The sequence below is a fragment of the Podarcis liolepis genome, assembly GCF_965112155.1.
Source record: "Podarcis liolepis genome assembly, chromosome: 9".
Lineage (NCBI taxonomy): Eukaryota > Metazoa > Chordata > Lepidosauria > Squamata > Lacertidae > Podarcis > Podarcis liolepis.
The window spans coordinates 7,420,152-7,440,939 of record NC_139564.1 but is presented as its reverse complement, the minus strand read 5'-3'; the positions used below and the strand labels follow the sequence as shown (position 1 = coordinate 7,440,939).

At 41.3% G+C, this 20,788-nt stretch overlaps 1 protein-coding gene and 1 pseudogene across 2 annotated transcripts in view; both read right to left on the bottom strand.

Moving 5' to 3' along the window:
* Positions 1–10,745: 10,745 nt before the first annotated feature.
* The window catches only part of LOC310686575 (catenin alpha-2-like), a gene marked incomplete at its 3' end in the record, with an annotated part of 113,971 nt that continues 103,928 nt past the window's right edge, over positions 10,746–20,788 (bottom strand). The window contains exon 4 of the mRNA XM_083460408.1: positions 10,746–10,886. Within this exon, the coding sequence (XP_083316534.1) occupies positions 10,746–10,886 (141 nt within the window). The remainder of the gene's footprint in view (positions 10,887–20,788) is intronic.
* On the bottom strand, positions 18,957–20,060 carry LOC310686576 (1-acylglycerol-3-phosphate O-acyltransferase ABHD5-like; annotated as a pseudogene). The gene has a single exon. The product of its transcript is annotated as a 1-acylglycerol-3-phosphate O-acyltransferase ABHD5-like (transcript).

The following is a 20,788-nucleotide window of genomic DNA, read 5'->3' as shown; positions in this document are numbered from 1 at the left end:
CATGTACACACCACTCTAAAGCCTGCCCAACACCCTGATTTCAGATGGTGCACTAGAAAGGTAGGTGACACACGCTATCCAAAGCAACTGGGGATGGGGGGCAGGGAGTATTAGGACTGAACAGGAGAAGAGCTTTTCTTCAGAAGACAAACAAGGTTCCTTCTTCTTCGCATGATGTCAGTCTGAATCAGATGACACAGAAACTTTCAACTGTTTTCTTTCCTTACAAAAATGTCATTTTAGGACCCAAATAGAGGGTTAAGATCAGTTTCTCAATGACTTTTTTAAAAAAATAATTAAAAAGTCAGCCACAGGGGATGGTGAACCTAACCAGAGCAGTGAAGGAGGACTGATTTTCTTTCTGCTCAATTTGTTTCTCCAGTCGAAATTGTATGTTCCCCAAGCTGGTTTGTAAAATATGCTTCTCCTCTGACACAGTTTTTAATGAGTCTCTGAAGTTCATCTTTTCAGCCGAGCTCAGAAGAACTCTTGCCAAAATCTCGAATTAATATCTGGTAGATACTGTGTTACATTTCGCTCTGTTATTGTATAAACTGTGAACCAAAAGTGTTGATCCAATGAGCAGATTATTTGTATACTGTAAGTTTGCAAATTAGTACCAAATACCACAAACCCCAGGAAAACCAACATTTCCCTATGTACCCCTTAGTTAGTAGAATCTAATAGCAGACGTTATTATTATGACTACTACTTCAATTTCATACCCACCCTTCACCACAAGGTCTCAGGGTGGGTTACAGAAATGTAAAAAATACAGTATCTAATATAGTTTAAAACAAATTACAGTCACAAGAACATTCTGGGTCCTTAAAAAAAATAAATCTCAAGTGTCAAAACCCAGAGTATAGGACACAAATTATATAATGAAAGTGACAGGCACACCTCTCTGGCAAGGGAATTCTACATCTTAGGGGCTATCACAGATAATGTCCTCTCCTGATCTCTACCTTGAACTTCTACCAAGACTCTGCTCATCTTAACACCCAAGAGTGTCATTAGGGAAGGAAGTGGTCTTTCGTAAAATTGTAAATTTATTTCTCTGCATCACACAGAGGTTTAGTAGAACAGCATTCTTTTCTCTACAATCCAATTTTATCTTGGTAGTTTATACAGGCATTAAAAGTGCATTTAAATAAAATATTACACAGAAAGCAGTACAAATAGCCCTTAGGACAGACACAGGCATTTGAAACTGAGAACTACATCCAATAAATGATTCTTTCCCTTGGTACTCAATTTTAAGTTTAATTATTGCTATATTTTGTGTAGCCCAGAGTACAATTTGAATCAATACATAAGGGTACCAAGATGTTACTTTTCTCACTCTTCATTCTTGAAACTGCGCTTCAAAAGAAATAAACTGAATCTATTATATTTTCAGCACCCATATGTACAAATCAGCTTGATAAAAATGTGTGTTGTCTCAACATATCTTTCAGGGTAGGAGGGTATAAAATTCTTGATTAAATATTAAACATTATAAAATATTAACAAACATTAATTTGCAGTTAAGCAGTGGGGAAATATTCTGAATAAAGTAAATTACTGTCATTGTGGAAGCACACACACATCCTGTTCTTGTCTCTAAAGAAAAGCTCTAGAAACAAGAGCAAATGGACCAGGCTAGGTCTGTCCTAAAAATAAGTAAATCATTTTTCTTTTGTCTAAAAACTAGGGAGATTTGAAGAATTTTCTCACAGAAGAACTGCAGAGTTACCCAGGCTTTTGACACCTTTCTTGAAACAGACATACTGACATTTCCCTCAGAGGCGGGGTTTTTTTTTAAAAAGAACCTACAATTCCCTTAGTACTTTTGTCACTATCCCATGCCAATTATTTTCTGCTGCTCAGTCCATGGCTGCTATAGCTGTCATCGCCATTACTGTGGCCTCCCATATACCAAGGATCACCCGCTCCGATCCACATGCTCTCGCAGTTAGTGGCACAATACTGGACAACATTGTGACACACAGAATGTGGCAATGTCATGGCAGCACTGACAATGCACACTGCATCTAGAGAAGAACAAATGAAACAAACACAAATATTAATATAAAAGAGACTGCTGCCTTTGATGTCCAACTTGAGTCTTAATTTCATTGCTCATTTTCCAAACAGGATGTAGATCACGGTGTCCATCTCCTGCCAATTCAGGAAAACCACTATGATAGCATCCCTGATACGTGGCCATCTAATCTCTCACAAAGAAGAGGCTTTCACCTTCCTCAACATCAGAATTATATCTAACAAGCTTCGTATTTTGTTCCCCCAGCCAGCCACAATGAGTTTTGAAGAGGAGGAATTAAAAAAATAATAATTATACCCCGCCCTCCCTGGCCAGAGCCGGGCTCAGGGCGGCTAATACCAGTAAAATTGCAATAAAAACATAATAGGGGGGACCAATTTAAAATACAGGTTAAAATACAATTTAAAATGCAGCCTCATTTTAAAAGTAGGCCATAGATCAAAACCATGAGGAAAACATAAGGGTCAGACTGAGACCAAACCAAAGGCCAGGTGGAACAGCTGTCTTGCAGGCCTTGCAGAAAGATGTCAAATCCCACAGGGCCCTAGTCTCTTGTGACAGAGCATTCCACCAAGTCGGGGCCAGTACTGAAAAGGCCCTGACCTTAGTTGAAACCAATCTAACCCCCTTGCGGCTTGGGACCTCCAAAGTGTTGTCATTTGTGGACCTTAAGGTCCTCCGCGGGGCATACCAGGAGAGGCGGTCCCGTAGGAAGAGGGTTGAAATACTATTGTGAATACAATAAGCAGCCAGGGATGAAACAATACAATACAGTGGTACCTTGGGTTAAGTACTTAATTCGTTCTGGAGGTCCGTTCTTAACCTGAAACTGTTCTTAACCTGAAGCACCACTGTAGCTAATGGGGCCTCCTGCTGCCGCCGTGCCGCCGTAGCACGATTTCTGTTCTCATCCTGAAGCAAAGTTCTTAACCCGAGGTTCTATTTCTGGGTTAGCGGAGTCTGTAACCTGAAGTGTATGTAACATGAAGCGTATGTAACCCGAGGTACCACTGTACAGTCATTTCTCTGACAAAAGGTGAGAAAAGGTGAGAAAAATATAGACAGGTAGGGCCTGTAACAAAATGAGGAAGTGTAACAGTGCTCCTGTTTAGTGTTGTAGCCAGCCATGCTCTCCTCCAGAATACTGCATTCTGTTCCATGCAATCTCCCACCCAGTTTTCTGTCCCACCCATTCATCAATAAGTCAGCATTTCTTTGCCACTGTGCATGCTCAGTCCTTTTTTTCGGGAGGGTGTCCCTTCTTTGATCCCTTCCCATTTTGGGGGGGGGGGTACTTCTACAAAACACACCTGGGGCAGCTGATAACTCATCTCTTGTGCACTGATGGCGATGTTTTGGCTACATGTGCATCAGCACCCACACTTGGGGGGGAAAGGGACTCATATCTAGAAGGTGAAGTGATCGTAGGGTTTCCATCATGTTTTTTGGAGTGCTTGGCTGCCACAAACACCAATTCCTTGTTTGTGTAACTAAAAGTCTACAATCACTGGAACGAATGGACAATGATTCTTGCCCTTTTGATGCTCTTTCTGGTGCCTACTGTAGATCCTGTTTAGCGGTAACTTTGCCAGAATACACTCTGTTATACATAGTGCCCAAAGTTCCAGCAGTTAATATGTTACAGTACAAAAAGATAAAGGGCAGGGCCTCCAGTTCCTGAACTGCACTCGCTAATACATTCTTTGAAGCTGTAAAGATTGAAAGCACATTATGAACTGCAGAAGTTTATTCTTGTTGAAGAGCTGACATCATAATTTAAATATGTACGATTGATTTTATACTTTTGGAAGCTGTCAAATTGGTGCAGATCTCTACAGACTGAAAGAACTTAAATTTACGTGAAATAATGAGCACCAGAATTGAATTATACAACCAGGAGTTGCAGAGAATACTTAATCAAACACAATCAAGATCTTCTACATTCTTGGAACCAGGGCTGTACTGGGTGGGATTGCATGGTACATTTGTGAGACTACACCAGAACCCGTGTTGGCTAGGGCTATTGGGGGTTGTAGCTCAAAACCTCTAGAGGGCACCTGGATGGCAAAGGTTGGGCTACACTCTCTCAAGCCTATTCCAAGAAACATATTGCTTGGATATGCTTCACCCTTACCCCCTTCTACCCTAACAAAAGTATATATTAGAAATTATATAAGCTCGCTTGTCAAAATCCTGGGGAGAGTTAATATAGTTTCAATATAGCTGTACAGAAAATGAAAATAAACATGATACTAACTTGCTCTACACAGAATTGTCTGATAACTTAATCAGGGGTTTTGGCATAGTGAATGCCAGCAGTAGACGAAAGAATGAGGCAGATTAGGACCACCCACTCCATTAATAATATTAAAACGAAATTGTATGATGCATACTGGAATCGAAATGCAGCCATGAAGAACAGGTGGTGACCTTGGGCCAGTAATTGCCAGCCCGAGCTCATTAGAGGAAGGCTGAGATACAAATGTGAAGCTAACTCAAAATAATAGAAGCAAGAAGCCAGAGTCTCTGCCCTGGATTGGCCTTTCTTTGATCCAATGATAGTGCCTCTGTCTTGGCCTCAACTAGATCTAAGCAGGCCTGCAAAATTATCTTGCCTGCAGTTAGAGCAGAATGCAGCAGCAAGACTGCTTGCAGGGGCAGCTTACCACTAACATATAACACTGGTGCAGAAAGCTCAGCACTGACTGCTGCCAGGCTGCCAAGCTGGTTTTAAAGTGATTGTTTTGACTACAGCCCTCGATGGCTCGGGACTCAGGTATCTGAAAGATCACCTGCTCCCTTTTACAGCTGCCTGGATTTTGAGGTCGTAGTGGGGTGTGCTTCTCATGATGCCACAGGTCTCTCAGATACAGTATGTGGCCCCACAACTCTGGAATGCCCTCTTTTCTCAGCTGTGACTCTAACGAAGTTTCAATGCCAGGGCCGGATTTAGGTTTGATGAGGCCCTAATGGCAGGCCTTTATATAGCAGGTAGGGCCCATTACTTACATCATAGGAGCCTACACAACACAAAACACTGTTGCTGTATGTAGGTTTTATTTTATTTGTTTTTTATCTTATATTTTGGAAATGTACATCCATGTTCCCCCCCCTTTATTTTTTTTTTTGGGGGGGGCTTCCAAGAGAGTGGGACCCTAAGCCATAGCATGTTTAGCTTATACGTAAATCTGGCACTGGTTCAGCGATTAGTATATTTGTTTTTATATGTTGCATTTAAATGAAATGTTTTTCTGATGGGAGTTGTTGCTGTTATTGATATTAATATTTTGTAGCTTTATTTTAGATATTATGGTTTATGTGAAAATTGTTTCCATTTGCTTGTGTACTTTTTGCTGTTTTTATTGTTTATAACTACTTTTGTTATGTATTAAGTATTTTTTTCATGTTGAAAGCTGCCTTCAGCATGATTTTAACTGTGTAAAGGCAGCGTACAAATTATGTATGTATGTATGTATGTATGTATGTATGTATGTATGGACTTTAGTGTTCTTTACTCTGGGATTGTGTGAACCATGATGAATGCGCTAGAAATGCAATCAATCAATAAATTGCATTCTTTCTACTTTTATATTGAAAACTAAACCTGTAACACAGAGGTGTATGTGCATAATAAAAGTAATTTGTGACACATGCCAGACACTTCGTTTTAAGCATAGCACTCAGCCAAGCTCAACAGAAAATTTAATTTAACACATATGTAAATTAAAAAAATGAATGACATTCAAGTAGGGGAGAAATGAGTCAACTGATTTTCTTGTAGATTTTAAAATAAACTAGGTGATGTGGCTTTATTATAGAGGCAGGATGCGTATCAAGTAGTCCTAGAGCATTTTGAAAATCTAGCGAGAGAGGGGGAAAACATTAATAAAATGGTACAAGCTCCACACCTCAGCAATTCTGCCTTTGGAAATAAACAGAAATAAACCTACTTAAGAAAAAATAGGGCAAAGCTTAGCACAGGTGGAGGATATATATATATATATTTGAAAAAGAAATCTGTGGTTCTCAGCCATCTTTCCACATTATCTCTTGGCACACTGGTAGTATGAGACATTAGAAAACATCTAATGTTGCAGAAGAGGTTGAAGGGTCTGGTTAGAAAAACAAAAACTATTTTTTTACTGGAAAATCCACAGCACGCAAGAGCCGACATGTTTACAGTGATTTAAAAATTAATCTAAACTAATGAGTATTTTAGTGAGCTGCTAAGACTGTGTTTTCTAGAGCTAGACATACCGTACAGTATATGACCTCTTTAAATTCTCCACCCTGTTTGTAGGGAGAAACTAGGAGGCTATTTCACTTGATTTATCCAGGAAAAGGAAAAGATTTTCAACAGTTTCTCAGGGTGGGGCTTATCACTGGCAACAGCAAAGCTTCTTCTGAGAAACTGGCAGTGGAAAGGTCTTCCTTAGGAGGTTGTAGACTCTACTTCCTTGAAGGTTTTTAAGCAGAGATTGGATGGCCATCCGTCATAAATGCTTTAGCTGAGATTCCTGCATTGCTGGGGGTGGACTAAATGATCCTTTGGGTCCTTTCCAATTCTACAATACTATGATTCTACTCTGAGGAGCAGAACTCTAAGTGACTGACAGGGGGAGCAAAACCAACTACCTCATTTGCATTTTAAGGGGAACACATGGTGGCATAAGGGTTGGCTTTGGCTTGAGTCTGCAACTTTAGACCACTCAGCATCCAATATTTTATGCTATAGAACTAATCAATGAAAAATCTGCAGGGATCTGCAAGAAAACCCATAAAGGACACAGGAGAGCTTGATTGCAGTAGCTACTGTACAAGTTTATTCATCCTTATTTTTTCTTTCTCTTCCCGCATATTCAAGAGTGATGTGAGCCTCCTTATTCTCTATTCTGAAGGCAGGTCAATCTTACCATATGTCTTCCCAGCTGTGCAGGCTGACCGGACAAGAAACAATTACCGTATTTTTTGCTCTATAAGACTCACTTTTTCCCCTCCTAAAAAGTAAGGGGAAATGTGTGTGCATCTTATGGAGCGAATGCAGGCTGCGCAGCTATCACAGAAGCCAGAAGAGCAAGAGGGATTGCTGCTTTCACTGCGCAGCGATCCCTCTTGCTATTCTGGCTTCTGAGATTCAGATTTATTTTTTCTTGTTTTCCTGCTCCAAAAACTAGGTGCGTCTTGTGGTCTGGTGCGTCTTATGGAGCGAAAAATGCAGTACCTCTCACCCTGTCTTAAGCAACACAAACTGGATCCTAGGTACTCCAAGTTAGTCACTCAGTTTGAACAGGAAAGGGACAGTGTTCTCTATTCTCTACATCAGTGTTTCCCAAACGTTTTTGGGCAACGGCACACCTGTTAGCCGGAAAAAAATCTCGCGGCACACCACCATTAAAGCCCCGCCCCGTGACGTCAGCGCGCAGCGTCACGCCGGGAGGGACGCACAAAAGCGAAAGTTTTTTCCCTCCCCCTTGCCGGGGTGGGAGGAGGCAGCAGAGCGAGGGCAGCTGAGGCGGCGGCGGCGATAGCGGGCGGAGGAGGGGGCGGCGGCGGGAGTTGCTGCTGCTGTTGTTGCTGCTGCTGCCCGGACATGCCGGCCTCCTCCTCCTCCGCTGTCTCGCGCTCCTCCCTTTTGCGCGCGCTGCCCCGCCGCTCGGCACCACCACCGCGGAGCCGCCCCCGGCTCGACGCGGATCCTCGCCGCCGCCGCCGCCTCTCACCGCCCGACTCGCCCGCCTTCCTCCCACGGCACACCAGCCGGTGTCTCACGGCACACTAGTGTGCCGCGGAACACCGGTTGGGAAACACTGCTCTACATCACTTTGCTTTCCCATGTAGCCCAATGCAAGCTGGAATCCAATGTGGTATTTTTCTGTTCTCTTTACCTGTTCACACCCCCCCCAACCCCATGCCTTTCTGCTAAGGACATAAATATTTGCTGCCAGGATGCTTTTTTTGTTGTTTAGTCGTTTAGTCGTGTCCGACTCTTCATGACCCCATGGACCAGAGCACGCCAGGCACTCCTGTCTTCCACTGCCTCCCGCAGTTTGGTCAAACTCATGCTGGTAGCCTTAGGGAGCACAATAATTTGTTTCCTAAACTGAGGGATGCTCATATGCTGACAGTATTCCTGCCTTACAACAAAAAAGACTGCAGGATTGGGGACAGGGGAGAGAGAAAAGACATCCACCCACGATTGTCAGGTATAATAGCTCCAAACGTTACCAACACTTTATATTTAATGAAGCTCAAGGTGCACCACTACTTTAAATAACAGTGATTAGCAATTCTTCTGACAATGATTCACACTCCCACTCTAACTTTCTAAATGCTAAGCTGCATCATTAACTTACTTTAAATAGCTTCCATCTATTTATCCCAGGCAACTCTTTAGAGCCATATCATTTTTTCTTTTGCTTTCCTTTTTCACAATGGCTGATGTACCATTATGTATTAAAAAGCTAGTAATGACTGAGTTGCGTCAGGATCACAAAATCAACATCAATGTCAGTTAAAGATTATATAGCATATTGGATTTTCCTAAGGCTATGAAACATTTTTAGATCCAATCACCCACAGCTTCACATAATGCACAGGCCATTAAATGTATAGATTTTAATTATCGTAACTACAGTCTTTCCCAGGGGAAGCTGGAGGAGAATGCAGAACTTGACGATCTTTCAGGCCACAAAACTATCAACCTGATGTACAGCACCTCACAAATGTCACCTTGCCGTTAACAGCACAATTTTGTTCGGTTAAGCCTTAGCCAATACATTAATTCCATTCTTCATTATGCCTATGTACCATGCCTATATTTAGCTATGTTAAAATTTACATGATACTGGTATGTACTGCTCCCTTTGTTTTATTTTAAAAACCATATATTGAACAAAATAAACAGGATTAGCCTCAGCCTGAAACAGCAGAAATAGTTACAAGAAAAAAATCATGACCATATATATATATATTTGGTCTGTCTCCTTTATCATCCCATCTTCTGCTTTGTTTTCTCACTTCTTCCTCCTCATAATAAATCAGTTTATCATCTGATCACAACCATTTGCTAGAAGACAGTGTCCAGATGACAGGAAGAGTTTTAAACTTAATAAATGTACAAACACCAACATTTATTCAAAGACTGCATCCTAGGACAAACACATTATTTCACTTAGATTCTGTCTATATGAGAACTGAGGGTCAGTACTCAAAGCCATCCTGTACCAGTTTCAAGTTAAAACATTCTAGCTGTCAGCACACCTCTCCAGCTCACACAATGTATAAATTCTAAAATACATATACCAGCAGACTGTAGCTCTAAACTTCAGCACATCAGACTGAGCTGTAAATAAAAAAAAGTAACGGACCCCTGACAGTCACGAACGACTCTGGGGTTGCAGAGCTCCTCTCGCTTTACTGGCCAAGGGAACCGACGTTTGTCCACAGACAGTGTTTCTGGGTCATGACTAAGCCGCTTCTGGAGAAACCAGAGCAGCTCACAGAAACGCCGTTTGCCTTCCCGCCAGAGCAGTACCTATTTATCTACTTGCACTTTCACGTGCTTTCGAACTGCTAGGTTGGCAGGAGCTGGGACCGAGCAACGGGAGCTCACTCCATCGTGGGGATTAGAACCGCCAACCTTCCAATCGGCAAGCCCTAGGCTCAGTGGTTTAGACCACAGTGCCACCCGCATCCCTCCAAGCTGTAAATAAGTTTATGTAAACCAGAAATTCATTTAAATGACCTTTGATCCTCTTCATATGAATGGTCCTTTGTGACTGAAAACTTGCAAACTTTAAGCAACAAGAGGCAAAATATAGCAATAAGTATAATCATTTTCTGCATTTCATAACTCCCACTATTCTAAGAAGCAGTGCTTTTTTCTCTAGAAAAATAGGTGCCGGTACTCACCATGAAGTTGTTACAGTTAAAAAGTGTGATGCTTACAACAAAAAAGATGTGCTGTTACTCACCATGAAGTTGTTAAAGTAAGTCCCACACTTTTTAACAACAAAAGAGGTGCTGGAACTGCGCACCCTTAAGTACCCTCTGCGAGGGAAAAGCACTACCTAGAAGTAGCATTTCAATAACTGGGATGGAAATCACAAAGCATTAGCAATGGATCTTCAATTATTATTGAGATCTGTATGCAACTTTTGAATCCAAAATTACTGTTTCCAAGAATAAATAAGAGCCAGGTAAAATAACATTAAAACACAGCTGTATCATTACGAATGAATGAATGAATGAATGAATACAATAAAACATTCAAAGCAGTTAAAACCATCCAAATTATTGCTTATTAAAAACCCAGGCTAAAAATTGAACCATATTGACCCTGCTGTCTGAAACGCTAGACTAGAGTACAGGCGGTGACCCCTTTGTGCATGTCCAATTGATGTGTGACCGCCAATGTGTGGGTCCTTTTGGACCCGGAAGAGGGCAGAATGAGGGGCAGGGTGGGACGGGCTTATGTGCGCTCTGCTGATGTGTGAGGGGGGCCAGGAATGGAACCTCTGCACAAAATGGTCACCCCCTATATTATTTGATGGCTCTCTGAGGAATTGTTACCATATAGAAAAAGTCCTTACTCTGGACAGCTGCATAACCTCTGACAGTGTGAGCCTTGAAGGATTATTTATGATTGCAAAAAAACAGGCAACTTCAGGAAAGTGGCTCACTATTAGATATTTCATTGCTACATTAAGTTATTTGAAATCGCTACATGCAAGTTATTGTACAAGCAGGCACGCCTTATCATGGGCACAGTGCATGGCCCTGTCTGAAATATAAACACATCAGCACAGAAGAATATCATCACCTGACAAGGGCCAGCCACCTGAAGAATAAGAATAAGAATTTTTATTTTTTATTTATACCCCACACATCTGGCTGGGTTTCCCCAGCCACTCTGGGAACAATGGGAGGAACCACTCAAGAAAATACTTCCCATCTCCCAAGTATGACAAAATGGGAATTATTTAGCATGAATTTCTGTTCTCCAAGTCTCCTGCAGGCCCTTTGCCATCTATCTCCTTCTGGCGTCTGCAGACAGGGCCAAACTTGTGTGCTTCTCCATGAGGAGGAGGAGCCCTGCCCTCTCAGGAACAGACTGGCAGAGGAAGACCTTTTGACCCTATTGAATCAAAAGGGTAAAAGAGGGACAAAAGTCTAATACCAGTTTTCTGAACAGATGTTCTCATCCTCCCCCACATGCCCTTCAAAGGAATCTTAGAGCTGCAGAGCTGTGGATGATAAAAAACCTGGTGCGGTACAATATTCCATAAAGATTGTCAACAGTAACAGTATAAAAAAAATGCTGGAAGCTTGGCCTGAGACAAACAAACTTAACTGATTTTTTTAATTTTATTTTTTTTAAGAAGAATACAGGCTTGAGGTGTGGCATTTTATTATCTTTCATTAGTCAGGCATGCACTTCCAATACAATCTTTACCAGTCCTTCCACAAACTGTCTTTTTTTCTTACTAAATAAAGAAGCAGCATTAGAACAATTCACACACCAAAATCCAATGCCTGGAAAGGAAATTCAATTTTAAAAAATAGGTTGTTTATTGGCAAATCTTATAATAAAATAGCTTGAGGCACTAATGGAATGCAATCCTGTAAGGGTGTTTGCAAAATGGGGGGGGGGGGGAGAGAGAGAGAGAGAGAGAGAGAGAGAGAGAGAGAGAGAGAGAGAGACGAACTGCAGCGTAATGAAGTTGAATCAAGTGTATTGACTTCATGTACTAAGATTGAAATGGATACATAAATGTGCTAACCTTAAATGTGACATGCATATAATGGGAGCTTTTTCACAATAGCAAAAAGAAGTACACACACTTGAACATCCTGTACAAGGCAGATTCTTATTATACTGCTTAGAGTATTGCTTTTACACTGCTACTTAAGGCAGATTATAGATCCCATTTTGTAGAGGAATATAATATGCCACACCTGTATCCTAGGCACAATAGCAATTGCTCTTTCATCCTGGCTGCAGTTCAATATGCAGTTTCGCTATCTAGATTTGCCAGAACACCTGTTAGCAACCTCTACAGAGGAGCAGTAATCACTTCCTAGGTCAGAACCACAGATTGTGTTCCTGTCTCGGCTATTGGGCAACAGTAGTCATGTGCCAAAATCTCAATTACATACTTTTCACATGGCCAGCAGCCGCCGCTACCCCATAATTCACAACTACCTAGACCCGAAGTGGCCAACTCTCTGCAGGCCGCTTGGTTAGGCTGGTGGGGTTGTCTACCTGTCAATCACAATGATGTCATATGGCATCAGGTGATTGAAACTTTAAGCTGTGGCTGCAAATTAAGATTCACCCTATATGGCCTGGTGGGTCAATGGAAAGCCACAAAAAGAGCTTTTTAAGGCCTCTGCCTGACTTACCCAGCTCTGGGAAACTCGCAAAGCTTTCACACCTCCTTCCCAGTGGCTGGTAAGGAAGGCAATGCCTTTACTTTTGAATAAAGCTTTTTTCTAAGGTCCTATTTACCCTTTTTAGCTCCCCACCAGGTTGCCCGCCATAAAAATAGCTTTTTGAACCATCCGCCTTGCTTACCAGCCTTTGGAAAGGATGTACCCCAAGGCCCTCACATGACTATCCCAAAGTCTGCTACAGACAGGTAGGGATTGTCATGGGATGGGGGCAGTTTCAGAATTCCTGGCCTTAAGCAAGTTTGCACTTGTGCTTGGACCCCTAGAACTGAACTGTTGCATAAGTGGCGGGCTCACTGTACATCATATCCAACCCATGCTCGGAAAGGAGAACAATAATGCCAAAAGTTGGATAGACCTCAAAATTGTCCCCAGTGTGGAGCAAGTGTTCAGTGAGGTGGAGATACCCTCGTGGGGGGGGGGGGGATTGAACGTTTCATGCACCTGCAGTTTGGGAGGTAGCATGTATAGGTAGAGCCTAAAGGTAAAGGTAAAGGTACCCCTGACCGTTAGGTCCAGTCGCAGATGACTCTGGGGTTGCAGTGCTCATCTTGCTCTATAGGCCAAGGGAGCTGGCGTTTGTCTACAGACAGCTTTCGGGTCAAGCCGCTTCTGGTGAACCTGAGCAGTGCACAGAAATGCCGTTTACCTTCCTGCCAGAGTAGTACCTATTTATCTACTTGTACTTGATGTGCTTTCGAACTGCTAGGTGGGCAGGAGCTGGGACCAAACAACGGGCGCTCATCCCATCGCGGGGATTTGAACCGCTGACCTTCTGATCAGCAATCCCTAGGCTCAGTGGTTTAGACCACAGCACCACCCACGTCCCTAGGTAGAGCCTACTTCTATATAAATCAGAAGATGGCATAATTAGTGTGGCAGCAGCAAGCGTGGTGTACTTCAAGAAATAAAATGTGAAATATTTCAAAGGGGGGAAAAAATGGGGTTGTTGAGACAGAAGGAGATGGAAACTTCAAGAAAGCCAAGGTCCACGTTTTGGAGTCTTGCTACAAAGAAATAATCATTTGTTTAAAAAATAAACAAGCATACCTGTCAGCTTGTAAGAAAGGTACATCCATTTTCTTGTTTATCAAGGCAAAAAACAGGGGGTAACAAGCACTGACCTAGTCTTGATTTCTGGTAAAATTTTAATGTTTGACATTTTGCTACTGATAAAAATCAGAATTCGGTGGCAGCTTGTGTTATGCAAAATGGATAACCTTCTCTTATCAAGAGATGCATAATGCATAAATGCTTGAAGAATAGAACGTTACCAAAATAGTGATAACGGAACACTTTATACTCATTATTATTTTTACATATGCCATTACTCCTTGAAGAAACTGGGAGGAAGATGTCGCTTCCAAACAAAGGTTGGCAGGGAAGACACCTTAAACTGTCTACCTAATTCTGTAGCACAGTGGAAAAACTAAGATAAAGGATAATACCCCTACTAGACAAGAAGAAAATCCATAGATGTTATATTAAACTAAAAAACAAACTTTCCAGCCCAAGCTCATTATTTGCTCTCAATGACAAAACATTTTTTTTAATAGTGTGTAGATTTCATAGCTTCCTAGTGCAATAGCTATAAAAATGTTATCACCTCCTAAAGGCAGGCAGGGGGTCCTGTCTGTTCTATTTGTGCTATGTTTGAAAGCTTTAGAAAGAAAGCACATCTGAAAATGAGGAAGAACTTATGGGATCATAAAGCGATAATGTTCGACATGTTCTCACTTGAAAGAGACGGAAACAACCCATGGTATTTCCTTGCAGAATATGAATGAAAGCCAAGTGTCCCTAGAGAGCTAGGCAGGATAGAGCACATAGGTCAGTTATTCTGGAGGGAAAACCCAGCACATGTAGTCCACAATCAATAAATCAATGTCACTTATAACGCAATCTAAGATGGTCCAGAGGCATAAAGGGAATAATACTGTGTAAACTAATAGAGTTATGTCCCTTCTGCTTCCTCAAAGTAAAGTTAACATTGTGAGGAGAGCAATGTGGGGGTTTTTTTAGATGAAGGAAGAAAAGGCAGTATAAAGAGAAAGACAAAAACAAATCTACCAGCCCTATTTTAATCCAAAGGACAAATGCACAGTTGTGTTTAAGGCAGCAATCAAATACATAATTAATACGGAACAAAATCCATTGAAATCTGAATGATTTTCTTTTTTAATTAATATGCTTAGTTTAGGATTGTGCACTGCAAATCCCACTAATACCAGTAGGAAAATGATATGGAAAACACATGATTTGGGCATACAAATTTTACATTGCTCGCCCCAATCCTTATTCCACTCTGTACTGTCTAATTAGAATTCCAATTATAACTAAATAACAAATTTTCTGTTTTTCAATATTTTCTTCCCATGTGCCAAAAATTTTTTATGAGAAAGAGAGAAAACTCCAGAGTAGTACTAGTGAAATAAATGAGATATTAAATGAACAGCTAAGGCTTAAACCAGGGGTAGGTCAGCTGGTGTCCTTCAGATGTTATTGGACTACAAGTCCCATCATCCTATGCTGGCTGGGACAGATGGAAATTGGAGTATATCAACATTTCCCCAACCCTGATTTAAACTATTCATATGAACAAATATAAAATGCCAGTGCACTAGAGGCAAAGTTGTACATACATTTTACCATCCCCTCTCTAAAGGCCAGGAATTCTTGACACAGTACATTTCAATATAAATACCATCCCATAATCAGTGAGTCATTACTACGAGCTCATCAGTGCTGCCTGATACAGACCCAGCCAATGTTAATTATATAAGCACTAACACTTAGACACTCAGACATAATCAAGTGCTAATGTATATTATAAATACTTAATAACTTAACTTAAAATTGACAATGTTTGGAATACATCTCATATCTATCATTTAAGCATGTAAATTTTGTGGGTCAAGGTTTAGAACCAGCAGCATATGTGCCTAATTAGATCCATCAGACCTCCCCATTTGGCCCATGAGGTCATTTTGGTCAAGCCACAGCCAACTGCCCTATAACTGATATCAGGTATGAAGCAGGTAAAGATGTTGATGGGCCAAAGGGGTGTTTGAAAGCCCCATAGCCTCCTTCACAGCACTTTGCGAGTCCCAACAATCAACTGATCAATGGGACTTGCGCAGCACTGGGCAGAAAATGGTTCACCTGACAAAGGCAAAGAATTAAAGCTTCTCTGCCCCCACACCAGGGTCCTGATCAGGCTCAGGCCACCTGCACCTGCAATCTGGAGAGGAAGGGAAGGGCTGAAGGCGAGAGCCACCCTAATTATTGTTGTTGTTGTTGTTGTTGTTGTTGTTGTTGTTGTTGTTGTTGTTGTTGTTGTTGTTATTAATTTATACCCTGCCCATCTGGCTGGGTTTCCCCAGCCACTCTGGGCGGCTCCCAACAAAATATTAAAAATAGAATCAAACATTCAAAATTTCCCTAAACAGGGCTGCCTTCAGATGTCTTCTAAAAGTCAGATAGTTTATTTCCTTGACAGGAGGGCGTTCCACAGGGCTGGCACCACTACTGAGAAGGCCCTCTTCCTGGTTGCCTGTAACCTCACTTCTCTCAGGTGGGAACTGCCAGAAGGCCCTCGGTGCTGGACCTCAGTGTCTGGGCTGAACAATGTGGGGTGGAGACACTCCTTCAGATATACTGGGCCGAGGCCATTTTGGGCTTTAAAGGTCAGCACCAACACTTTGAATTGTGCTCAAAAACGTCCTGGGAGACAATGTAGGTCTTTCAGAACCGGTATTATATGGTCTTAGAGACCACTCCCAGTCACCAGTCTCGTTGCTGCATTCTGGATTAGTTGTAGTTTCTGGGTCACCTTCAAAGGTAGCCCCACGTAGAGCACATTGCAGTAGTCCAAGCAGGAGATAACCAGAGCATGCACCACTCTGGCCAGACAGTATGCAGGCAGGTAGGGTCTCAGCCTGAATACCAGATGGAGCTGGTAGACAGCTGCCCTGGACACAGAATTAACCTGCAGCTCCATGGACAGCTATGAGACTAGGGACTGTTCTTATGTGGGTGAGGACACATGGGGGTTGCAGACTGATGTGCCCCCAAAACTTATTGCCCCCATCAGTGCTATTTTTCTAGAAAAAGAGGTGCTGGAACTCATCATGAACTTCTCCCTTGTTCTCTTAGAACAACAATGGTGCCCACCTGAGAGGTGCTGGAGCTGAGTTCTGGCTGAAAAAAAGCCCTGCTCCCCACAGGAATGCAGTTCTTGGGAAGGAGGTATCCCACCCATTAGATTAGAAATTACTTCTCCCTTATGGCATGTGCCCATGAAGAAATTCAATAAAAAGGCAAAAAGTACCTTGAGCTACAGTGAATCACACAAGGAAGTAAATCACTGTGCAAATGTTTCAGAATTTAGTTAGCACAAAAATTTGCACTCAAACAGACTGATTACTTTAATTTTAAGCAGTAGATGATGAATTGAGAAAAGGCAGCTTTGGCTTTTGCTCTCCCCTCATTAGACAACAAACTTTTAAAGTCTGTTTATCAAATGGAAAACAGTTCTGTGTTCTTGAGAAAGGTAAATTGAACATATCTCCCTCACCTCTAAGATCCCACACAATGTCTATTCATTTATCACAAGTGCTTTGTATCATCCTGGAACAGGTAATGTAATGCCTTTTACAATCTCCATTTTCTGAGAGCTGAAAGATAATTAATGGATTTAGAGAGAGTCTGAGAGGACTAACAATAGAATATTTGCATAGAGTGACATTTAGTGCACAATATTTCACAGAACGAGAACTGGCAAACCTGAATAACAATTGGAACTGATGGCAAATACTTAGAACAGGTTATGAATATTTCCCACAATAAAATATGATGAATGGTTATGGATACATCAACACTGGTCTTAATGATGATGCAGCCAAGTTTAATAAGGCGTCTTATTTAGAATTTCATAGTGGTCCAAATGAACAAACTTAAAGCAGGCTAGTCAGGGAGAGATATTTGGGTGCCGTAGGAGGTAGCAGCAAGCACTCTGGCAAGCACACTTTGGTAGCAAATTTCATTGAATTATGCATTTAATGAAGACATAGGTTGGAATCCAACAAAGTAGTTCCATAAACACAATGATTTCAAGCTGTGCAACACAACTTCCCCACTCTCTCTTCATTGCACCCATGCCCCAGATCTGCTCTATGGGGTCCCCCCACCACCACCCAGAGCAGATGTGAGGAGGATGTGAGGTGCATGGGGAGAGGAGAAGGAAGTTCCACTGTGCAAACAGAAATCCTTGCACTCACGGTACTACTTCGCTGGATACCACATATACTTTCCGTTGTCTGAAATTCAGTTCTAGTATTATGGGGAGAGAGAGTTCTCTTTTCCCATCATGCATAAATGTTGCAAACCTATAAACTTTTTGTTTATAGAAAAAGACAACTAGAAAGGATATGAGAGAGGTTTGTGAAATTTATGTATGTTTCCTAGCTTTTGCTTGTTGGCAAGATGCTCCTCCAACCTCTTAATTATTACACATCTTTCATTTCCAAGTTGTGGTGACCAAAAGACTACATAATGTTGACTGAAAACATGGCCACGCCATAAAGGGCATTACATGATACTAGGGAAGAAAGGAGGTACTGTTTTTAGCAGGAGTATTATGCTGCCAGAGCATCACATCCCCCTCCCAACTCAAGCCTAGGAGACAGTATCTTTAGTTAATGGAATTTGCAATGGTGGAAACTGACAAGTGGTTAATGATGCTGCCACCAGACAAGATACCCATAATCAAAGTCAATGAATGCAAGATGTTCCCATGGAAAGTCACTAGCAACCTTATGTACCAAGCTGCCATTATTTATCTCTTTTCTCACAACTCTCTCCGGAAACTGACAACAAAGGAATTACTCCCCCAAATATTAATGTTTCCACCAACCTAATCAAAATTGCTATAGATGAAGAAGAACAAACATTTCCTAACATTTCCTTATACAACCCACACAAACTTAATGGCGCATACTTTCACTATCTCCACTGGAGGTACTTTTGAAAAAGATTCATGAAAAACCTTTGTGTATCTCACTTTAGCCCGAAGTTCCACACAATTAGTTGTCTGATAAAAAAATAATTTTATATTCTACCTGAAGAACAGGTCTGCATAATTTGCATATATTTATGACAATGGAGAAGTAGTTCTCTAAAGGGTGCCGCTTTGACTATTCTATGTAATATATTTAACAACTAACAGAGACAGACAGCTAGATATAGTATACTGTATAATGTATTTTATTAAGAATGTTGAAACTTGCTGTGTATGTAGAGCACAATTTTAAAAGCTCTACATTCTTCAAAGCAAAATTTCAAAATCCAGTTTTAAATGTTGTGTTTAATATAGTATATATAGAGAGAAACACCTTATCTAAATATATATCTAAATATATAAAGAACAGCATCCAGCTAAAATGTACGAAGTTTTCTCTCCCCATCCCTGAAAAATTCCAGAAAAAGACATTGCAAGGTTTAAAGTGTGCAAACATTTTGAAATAAGTGGTGCAAACAAATTTGTGTTTGCTTGTTAAACTTCTGTTTCCCTTATTTTTTTATCACATACAGCAAAATATTGCTTTGAATTGCATATGTGACTGGTTTTTCCAAAGAACAGAACTTGTGTCAGTCCACAGAACTGCAGATCTCTTATTTTCTGGTTGAAGTCTGGTTGAAGGTTGATTAGCATACTAACCTGCACCAAGGATAGCTATTGTTTTCACATACGAATTTGGTCACAGAGGCTGGATGGTGGTCCCGGAATTGTCATCTATGTATGATCATGCTCCGTAAATCACAGTGATAGGAATGCATTGGTACACATGGGCAATCTGCTGAAGCACTGGTCTTTTTGCCCATCCATATATAACTGGCATGTTTTTGAAAGCCATTTCAAAACTTGATTATTGCTCATTACAGTGGAAGATATATTCAGTGACCATGTCATCATCAAACATGGACGAGTACTTTCTCTTGAAGTCAGGCCTAATGCACTGTACAAGGCTCAGTCCAAAGGGCCCTACTATTCTGAGACCAGACAATGGATTAAATGGAGTCAAAACTGCTCCAAATGCTTTGATCCATATTGGAATGTGCCTCTCATGTTCAGCACAGGAGGGTCTCTCTGGGAAACCCAGTGGCTCCACTGATATAAGATGTTTTACAGTGAGTAAGCATCTGCCAGGAATCCACTCAGGTTGTGTCCAAGTAAAATCATTCTGTCCAGTCCCATTTTCCCCCTCCATTCTTCTACAAATTGATTTTCTGCTACTTCTGCATCTGTGTCAAAGTGTGACCTACTACTGCGTCCAAATCCCAAGAGATCAAATGCATACACAGTCCTGTTTTCGCAATGATCTTAACAGTTCAGTGCCCAAAGTCCAACACCTCCTCCAAACCCATAGAGAAGAACAAGTGGAGTTTTCTGCAAGAGGCTGTGAGAGAACATTAGTGTCCATATTTTATTTTCATTGGACAGGAAGACATATTGTTTACGGCATGTACTTGTGATACATTTCAGTATTTGCTCCTCAGCATATCAGTGATAAAGGACACCAAGCAAGAAGCCAACTGCATAGCCATCCGAACCCTTTGCTGGGAGACTCCAGGCTCTCACTCTCATCCTTGGCCATGGCAGCGCAGAGGCAGTGTCAGCATCTGGGAGCCATTCCAGGGGCAGCAGCTGGGAGCTGAGTGACAGAGCGACCATGGCAGCAGCACCCCCGCCAGCCATCATGGGACCCACCCAACAGCATATAGAATATAACAGATATCATTGTACCCAACACAATGTTAGATACTTTTAAATTTTTGTTTTTATTACAAAGAGTCTACCAAAACCAATGCAGCAAAATAGTTGTATTATTTTAAAATTTGCAACCAAATTTTGCCATTAAACGTGGTACTTCAACTGCATTTAAGCCAAACAGTTAAAAAGTCTGATCACACCATACAAGCATTGTTTCGCTTATTAGTCACATGAAATAACTGTGAGGATGGATTCAAGGGGAAAATTCACTTTGTACACTGAGTGTTTTGGTTTTTCCCATGATAAAGTTGAATTTTTGAAAAAGAATCACATGAAACAAAATTCTACAATAATGATTTCAAGAGGCACTTTTATCAAGAGCATCTCAAATTGTTCATTTTTCAATGTACAACCTTGCATGAAGAGGTAGTGCCATCTTAAAGCCATTTTGAATCAAAATGTACTTGCACATATATGTGAAAATTAAATGGTACCTCCACAATACATAAATAATATAC